Source organism: Musca vetustissima, unplaced genomic scaffold (genome assembly GCF_032173495.1).
Source record: "Musca vetustissima isolate MV318-11 ecotype Yass unplaced genomic scaffold, APGP_CSIRO_Mvet_v1 utg24800, whole genome shotgun sequence".
NCBI classification, from domain to species: domain Eukaryota; kingdom Metazoa; phylum Arthropoda; class Insecta; order Diptera; family Muscidae; genus Musca; species Musca vetustissima.
Window position 1 is genome coordinate 104,146 of NW_026884323.1, and position 9,286 is coordinate 113,431.

At 34.8% G+C, this 9,286-nt stretch overlaps 1 protein-coding gene across 1 annotated transcript in view; it reads right to left on the reverse strand.

Moving 5' to 3' along the window:
• The window catches only part of LOC133331305 (transcription factor mef2A), a 30,975-nt gene extending 24,158 nt beyond the window's left edge, over nucleotides 1-6,817 (reverse strand). The window contains exons 1-2 of the mRNA XM_061539704.1: nucleotides 6,656-6,817; nucleotides 6,315-6,422 (exon numbers count right to left, since the gene is read on the reverse strand). Coding sequence (XP_061395688.1) covers nucleotides 6,315-6,422; nucleotides 6,656-6,800 — 253 coding nt within the window. The 5' untranslated portion in view covers nucleotides 6,801-6,817. The remainder of the gene's footprint in view (nucleotides 1-6,314; nucleotides 6,423-6,655) is intronic.
• Between the last annotated feature and the right edge of the window lie 2,469 nt (nucleotides 6,818-9,286).

The window sequence follows — 9,286 nt, forward strand, 5'->3', positions numbered from 1 at the left end:
TAGCACATTCACACTATGACAACGACCGGCAAGCAACTTTATATGTGGAGATGTAAGCACGGAATATTTTGAAGATAAATATGTTAGGGTAGTTCGAAAATATAAGAGGGCTTTGAAAGAACAAGGAAAAAGGGCATTAAGGAACTTCGATTTTAATCAGATGAAACCACACGTTTGGTGATGTTCTGAGGGTACCTTCTTCAGATTTGATAACACTGTGACACAAAATCGTGGACATGGTCTGGGGTGTGATAAATTCTTTATGGGGCGAAAGCCCTTGAAAAGTATTCTAAGAACTCCGAAGGACAAAATCGCCATAGGTCAAGATTTTGAGTTATGGCGTGATGATTTTTTGGTGTTATCTTTAAAGTTCATAAGAAAATGCTTTATATATAGCGGCAGTTCCAGGTTATTTTTGAGATGATATGCCTTCAGTCAAATCGACTTAACTCTACTTTAGTAAAAACGATCAGATTTTTCTGAAATTGTTTCCAAAGGTGGGGATATATTCTTTTTCTTGGGGGACGTACCCGTTTGCCCGGTTATTTGACCCGGAAGTTCTGTACCGGTACCCGGTTCTACGGATCCGGTAAAATGGTTATCATTTGAAAGCTTATAAAAATACCTTTCCATTGGTGATATGATGGGGATTTAAGTCGTTCTCCTATGGGCAGATACCAACACCGGCTACGAAACAGCATTTTCTTCTAAGATTCTAAGGCTCATATTTTTTGATCCACAACAGATATAGCCACATATCGCACCATTTTTTAAAGGATAAATTGGTGTCTATCATTTTAGTCGAGATTGGAGAGGGATCATAATGGACCCAAGTTCAACTTTTAGGGAGTTTTTCAAAAAAATCGAAATCGACTGTATCTCCAAAACGGGCTGAGATAAGGTATATTTATAAGCTTTAAAATGATACTCATTAACTGGATCTGTGGAACCGGATAAAACCGGATACCCGTACGCCCAAGAAAAATTATATCCCCATAATTAGTGTAAAAATACCTACCTCTGGAAAATTTTTCAGACAAATTTTATCATTTTTATACCCTACACAACTATGTTGAAAGGTTATTATAGCTTTGTGTAGCTTCAAAAGTTTGTAACGCCGCGAAATATTGGTCCTAGACCCACCTTTAAGTATACCGATCATATCTCGACTAGCTGAGTCGATCTAGACATGTGTGTCCGTCCGTCTGTCCACTTATAATTTGTAAACACGATACAGGCGACAGTTATGGACCAATTTTCACGAAATTTTGCATGTAGGATGGGTTCTGGCCAATGAAGACCCCTATTGTTTTTGGAAAAGATCGGTTAATATTAAGGGGATGAAATGTCAAATGGAGCCTGACTTTTGTGTGAAAAATGGCAAAATTTGTATTCTACAGCGTATATATTTAACCCTGAATAACAAAGACCCGAGAAGTTGATAGCATATCCAAGAGGAGTGGTTGGCATTTAAATTAGTACTAATTATGTGGTCGTATGTACTCAGATGTGGGAGTTACACTTAAATATTTACGCACTGATATATTATTTAGTAACCCATTACCACAGTAGAGTGCGGAAATATAGCGCTGGTCGCTTTGAAATGTTCAATGAGGATCATGGTATGGTCAGGGATATCGGCTATAATTTTTGGTGATGATCAGATAAAAATTTTGGGATGAAGTGGACCGAAAACTTAATTTTCTATTTTTTTCGAGACGATCTATAGGCCACAATTATAATCCGAACATCACAACACAATCCAAGGTGAAGGGAATCTGGACAAGTAATTAGAAGGGCTGTAATCAATTTTGGGAATATTCGGAAAAAACGTCAGTGTAAGGAAGAGGTGCTGTCGATCGTTAATCGGGCAAGAGGGTGCAACTATCACGAAATATTGCTCAAGCTCAGAATAAACGTCGGCAGAAAGTTAGAGTTCCGTGGTAGTTGTGTAGGGTATCGTATGGTCGGCCCCGTCCGACTATACTGCTCTAAACTGGAGTTGTTCCGTCCTTATATTCTTGAACCGTTAACTAAGTATCGCAAGGAAAGATTTTTGACCTCCAAAAATTCTAGAAAAATGTCGCGCATAACATTTAAAATCGTATGTTTTCAAGGACTTTAACTTATCCACTTTAACCTTATCCTAGTTCAGAAAACCTCATAATAATAAATGTGTACATTATTGAAAAACTGTCACCCTAGATATATATCAGTATGCTAAAAACGAAAATAAAATTTATTCGAGGGAGGCAGATCCGGATCGCGAATTTTTTTAAGCTGATTTTCAAATAAAAACTGGATTTTAATCAACTATTTAAACATATATGTATTACATTGGAATGTTACAAACGAATCCAGTGGATCCAATAAAATTCTGAATATGAAGTGTTTACTACTATGAGATGCGTAATCAAAATACCTATATTCGCTCTGAGCACAAATATGGGGACTATACCACCTTAAAAAAAATAAAAAATTTGCAAACGGCTGAGACCTTCACCATACTGAAAATGAGGCGGGACTATTATATGGCAGTTCTAGATTAAAGCCTATATCAAAACAAAGACCTATATTGAATTTGTTCTGAAAATATGTTTTTGCACAAATCAGTTTTAGATATTTTCTGTGAAGTTTTCTTCCCACCAAGAACACTGAAGGCCACACTTAGTTGTGCCAAATCCACCTAATATTTGCTTGAGTGCACGCATTAAACAAATTTTCGTTATCATTTTCAGTAGTCATAGTGATTCCTTGTAACTGAAATCTACATAAAAATATATATGTTCGCAACATCCCAAATTCTTTAAAATTCATAAAAACTTGACAGAATATACACACGCACACATCCACAGTGACACTGTATGATTTTACACACAAACACATACATGCAATAACAACTCTTCTTACCAAAGAGAATGTCATTGCAGTTCTGTTCTTCTACTTCCCCGCCCCCAACAAAACATATTGAGAATATTCAATGCTTCGATGCACATGGAAAGTGTGAATGTATGTAAATATGTTTTTTTCCTACGTAGGTTTTTATTACATCGATGCGGGTGGATGGATGGTGGAGATGATGCATCAAATATTTCATAGCTTTCCACATGAAGGTGAGAAAAGAAATTTCATTAAAATTTGAGATACGACCACTGTTCCACAGGAGAAATACACCAAGCCTGGAAAAAGGGATGAAGTGGAATTGAAGAAAACGGAAAACCATTGAACGAAAAGCCGAAAAATTGAAAACAGAGTGCAATGAAAATAAATTGATATTTTATTAAAGATGGATGGATGGTTGGTTGGAAGGATGCCTGGCCACATACATATGGATGGATGGATGGATGCCACAATACATGAATGAATTGCTTTCATCTATCAACTATTTTATTCATTTTCATATGCTTGACTTCTTGTTTCCATGTAATGACCATGGCTAATGGGTGGATGACCATCTAGATATGGCCGATTTTAAATTCAGTTACTTTTAAGGCAAACGTTGTTAGAGGAGATAGTTTTAAAAGATGTTGATGACATATAGTTAATATATGTTGAACACTTATTTGTGTTTATTCCACATGCCCGAACATTATGTTCAAATGTATGCCAATACACAATTACCAACCACAACATATAGGAGAAGCTTAAAAATAAATTATTAAAGGATTCTAAAACAAATATTTTTAAAAATCTACGCTTTTATTGGAACCTTGAAAGAACATTTTTAAAAATTCACGCCTATATTGGAACCTTAAAAAACATTTTTAAAAATTCACGCCTATATTGGAACCTTGAAAAAAACATTTTTAAAAATTCACGCCTATATTGGACCTTAAATTTTTTCTAAATCCACGCCCATATCGGAACCGTGAAAACCCATTTTTAAAAATCCAGCCTATTTTGGGAACTTGAAAAACCATTTTTAAAAATCCACGCCTATGTAGGGACCTTATTTTTCTTGAAAAAATATGTTTTTTAATGCGACTAAAACTCTTTAAATTATTAGAGTTTCAAAATAAAATTTCTCTAATTGAAATATTATCCTCTAAAATACCAAAACACAACCACTATGTCCGAAGTTATTCTAATAGAAGACAATCAAGTTTTATTGCAGAAGACCAGAATATGAGCTTATAGAAAATCAGATCTTCCACAACAGCAAACGATATTCTTAAAACAAAGTTGTGTGAAAATCACCAAAGGGTCTTTTAAAAGCAGTCAGAAAATCTTCTAATAGAAAATTAGATCTCCCTGATTTTTTATACCCTTCACCACATTGTGGTACAGGGTATTGTGTCTTTGTGCATATGTTTGTAACAGGCAAAAGGAAACGAGATAGACACATGGTTCCTTTTGAGAATATGCATAGAATCACTTTCAGAGTCGATTTATGCATGTCCATCCGTCCGTCTGTAGATGTTAAATTGTAAACAAAGTACAGGTCGCATTTATGATCCGATTTGGATGAAATTTGGCACAAGTCACTTAATTGGCCCTATTGAGATTGGGAAAAGTCGGATGAGATTTCGATATAGCTCCCATATATCGTCAGCTAAAATGCAAAAAGGCGTAACTAACAAAAAATTGAAAATTGACTTTTTGAATGAATATTGTGAATGTCAATGAAATACATGTGTTGACATTCAAAAAGTAAAATTTCAATTTTTTTGTTAGTTACGCCTTTTTGCATTTTAGCTAACGATATACTTTCCTCCGATTTAAGGTAAATGAGCCACCAGTCTCTATATATCTTTCGATTTGCACGAAAATTGGCACAGAGTACTGAATTAGGTCCAGAATGATGTGTGCCAAATTTCGAGAAAATCGGTTCAGATTTAGATATAGCTCCCATATACAGATTCGTCCGATTTAAGGTAAATTGTGCACCAAAGTCCCTATAGGTCATTCGATGCATGAAATTTGGCATAGAGTACTGAATTTAATGCAGAATGATGTGTGCCAAGTTTCGAGAAAATCGGTTCAGATTTAGATATAGCTCCCATATATAGTTTCGTCCGATTTAAGGTTAATGGTGCACCAAAGTCCCTATATATTATTCGATTTGAACGAAATTTGGCATAGAGTACTGAATTAACAGAATGATGTGTGGCACAGAGTACTGAATTAGGTCCAGAATGATGAGTGCCAAGTTTCGAGAAAATTGGTTCAGATTTAGATATAGCTCCGATTTTAGGTAAATGGTGCACCAAAGTCCCCATATATCATTCGATTGGCATGAAATTTGGCATAGAGTACTGCATTTAATGCAGAATGATGTGTACTAAGTTTCGAGAAAATCGGTTCAGATTTAGATATAGCTACCATATATAATTTCGTCCGATTTAAGTTAAATGGTGCATCAAAGTTATGGTGCACCCTATATATCTTTCGATTTGCACGAAATTTGGCATAGAGTACTGAATTGAGTCTAGAATGATGTGTGCCAAGTTTCGTGAAAATCAGTCCAGATTTAGATATAGCTCCCGTATATAGATTCGTCCGATTTAAGTTAAATGGTGCCCCAAAGTCCCCATATATCTTTCGATTTTGGTATATCGTTCTGAATTAAGTATAGAATGATGTGTGCAAAATTTCGTGAAAATCGGTTCAGGTTTACGTACACCTGCTACATATATTTTCGTCCGATTTTAAGTAAATAGTGCACTAAAGATCCATACCTAAGCCGACTGACACAACGTACAGATGTTAATATAAATTAATAGCTGGCAAGTTTCCTTGAAATCGGTTCAGATGTAGATATAGCATAGCTTCCAATTTGATTTATTCATGTTAATTGTACACCAAATAATCAATGGGTGTCTGATTGAGATTAAATTTTAAACAGTGCATAGGTTGATGTTAGCCGGTTTAGATATAGATAAAGATCACAAATTCAGTTCGTTCGTTCGTTCGATTCCATGTCAATGTTCCAGCGAAAAGGTGACGTCTTTTAGGATACGTAGAATATACCCAAAGTGGTGAAGGGTATCATATAGTCGGCCCAGTCCGACTTTACTATTTTCCCTTCTTTTTTTATTTTTAAGATGCACGTTCAGAATAAATATTGTCTACTAACACGAAACTGTTATCTTCAAAATATCACACAGAGATTTTACATGATGGTAAACTATTCTACTGTATTCGTTCGATTTTACAGAAACATATAAATTAACTACAATTTTGTCTGTGTTCAAGTATCTTTTTTTCTAACCAAATATAATATAATTTTATTTTCATATTAAATTTAAATACTCAAAATCTCTTTACTCTTTATAGGAAAAATTAAAAAAAAAAATAATAATACTTCAACTTACCCAATGTCTGGCTTAAGACCATTTTGCCATCTTCACCAAGGCAGGCATTGCGAGCATCAAAAGGATTTGTAAATTGCACAAATGCATAACCTTTATGCATTGATATTCCTGTCGAGACAGACGCACACACACACACATCGAGCATAAGGAGACGACAAAACATGAAAAAAGAAGAAACAAAAAAATAAATAAGAAAATGTCAAGAATTACAACCGAAATTTAATTAAATTCTTCTTAGCTAAGCCACATTGGCGTTTAAATAGCATTCCATTCTCTTGACTCTCTCTCTCTCTCTCTTTTCTCTATCATTCGTCACATAACTTTGTTCCTTGGCTACTAACCTGCAAGACGTCCATAAATCTGAAACATACGCTCCACATCGGTTTTGGAACACTGAAACGTATTCAAATTGCCCACAAAGATACGCGAATTAACAGCCTGTGGATCCTGGGAGTTGGTTTGGTTAGATAACTTTGACATCTTCATTTTGGCAGGTTGAGTGTGACTGGTGGTAGTGGTGGCTGAGCCGACTGCGGATATGTTTGTTATGGCTGTGGTGGGATTGTTGATGTTGGCAGCAACAACTATGGATGTTGTATTGTTGGCGTAGTTAAGCATGAAGAGAACGAGAACGTTAGGTATGGGTTGGCTAGAACGTGGCAAACGGATACGTTCGTGCGCGTGTTTGTTTGGGGATGCGATAACTTGAAGATGTTTTTGAAATGCAACCAGTTGAATAAGTAGTGAATGATTTTCCTATCACTGTTTGTGTGTAATCAGATATAAGTGGTGGTGGTATGACTTCGAAAGGGTATAATGGCGTTTGGCGTTTTGATATGGGGCGTGTATTGTTCTTTCTATACGGTGGATGTGGATGGATTTTAGTTTCGCCTGAAACGGATTATTTCTATGAAATGCTTCTTTTATCCTTCAATACCAACATATTCTTTGTATGGCGAGTATGCCGTTGTTATTTAAAGGCCTCTATATGTAAATATGTGTGTTGACAGAGAGCTGACTTTTCTCCTTCCTATTGTAGATGTTATAAAATTCCGATTTTTTTTGTAGATTATTTCATGTCCTCACTCTAAAGAATAGCCTTCATAATCATAAATAGCCAAGTCTAGGTTTGCATTACTACTTAGCTAGTAATGATATTTTTTCTGTTATTTTCCTATTGTTGTTGGGTATTTTTCTTTTGTTTATTTACTGGCCTCCAACTAGATTATTTTTCCATTTGCCTCATCACTATTATTGGTTGGTTCGGGGGTTTATTTTGTTTTAGCTGTTTCAGATGTTTGGCCGTCAGTCACTCTGATTTATCATCTTTGTAGGAATAACAACAACAACAAGAACCAAAACAGCGTTAAACAATAGAAATGACAGCTTTATGTGGTTTACTATTTATTTTGCTTTTCGATTGTTGTGATGCCAACGATGATGGTGCGCTTGCTGATCGTTTGAGGAATTCAGCAAATTCTGTCTGTTCCCGGCATTGATAAGACTTGAGAAAATAATCCGTAAATACGCAAAACTGTAATGAAATAATAAACGTGGAACTTTGTTAAAATGGAAATAATTTTTGGGCATATTTTTTTAAAGTAATTGTATTTATGAAGGAATTTTTGTCAGTTGATTTATGATGAATAATCGGCTTAGGATTAACAACAAGAAAATACACATATTTACAATTTGTTATATATTTCACTATTTTTTATGCCCCCCACCATAGTAGGGAGTATATATTAAGTTTGTTTTTCCGTTTGTAATTTATCGAAATAATCATTTCCGACCGTACAAAATATATATATATATATATATATATTCTGGATCTATGACGACACAGCTCCCAACCGAATTGTGTTCTAAATTTATCCTCTAAAAAGTATAAATATAGGTAGGTCCCATACACCCCCAAATTTTCAGTCTTTTGGGGGTTTTAATATCAGTTGCGACCGAATTGACTATAATTTGGTATATTTTTGGTGGAAAAAATACCAAATTATAGTCAAATTATAATAAAAATTATAAATATAGGTCCATTTTTTCGACTAGCCCCCATTAAGGGTTTCCCCAATTTTCGATATTTTGGGGTTCTTCAGTGCATTTTTCAACCGTTTTCGCCTTTGTGTTTTTTTTTTTCTAGTCGTATATAATAAAATTGTTAATATTCGAACCGTTTTAGGGATAGTCCTGATATTACTCCCCTTTGAATATTAAAATAGTTATGTGATTTATTCCACATTTTGAGTTTGGTTCTAAGACTCATTCTACGTTAAGGAAGGTATTGTGATGCAAAAATGATAGGTTCGAATGTGAGCTATATCTGTTCTCAATTAGGCATGGCACCTCATGTAATGGGAACTACAAATGTTTGGTACATCCTACACGATGTAATCAATATTGGTCCCGCTTTATATATAGCCTCCAGAAACGTACGCATACAATTTTATTTTTCTGCAATGACATTTTTGTATGGAACCAGCAGCTTCCACCAAGCCCCCCGAAATTAAACCTGTGTACATTGGTTATGGCATCATATACGTGTGTCCTGCAAATGCCTGTTGGAGATTTTATACACATGTTCCATCCAACCATGCGTCGTCAACTTTTTGGGCTTTTGGGAAAAGTCTCCATTAAAAATTGTTGAAATTTGTATTTTGTGTGGGTATTGGTATAATTTTTCGTATGTTCCCTATGTTTTCATTTGAAAAAACTGTCAGTATATCTATCGTGGAGGTTATCCAAATTTGGGCCCAGCCGAACTTAAAATTGTTTCACTTGTTTATTTATGTCAACAGTTTATTGGTAATAAAATCAAATTGTAACCCATAATAAATAAACAAGTAGAAGATGAAATGTGGTGGATATATATAAATCTATACGAATATATGATTAAACTATTGTTTTTGTAAACATGTAAAATGTTAAATTTCAACCATTTTAAATTACCCAAAATATACATTTCTAAA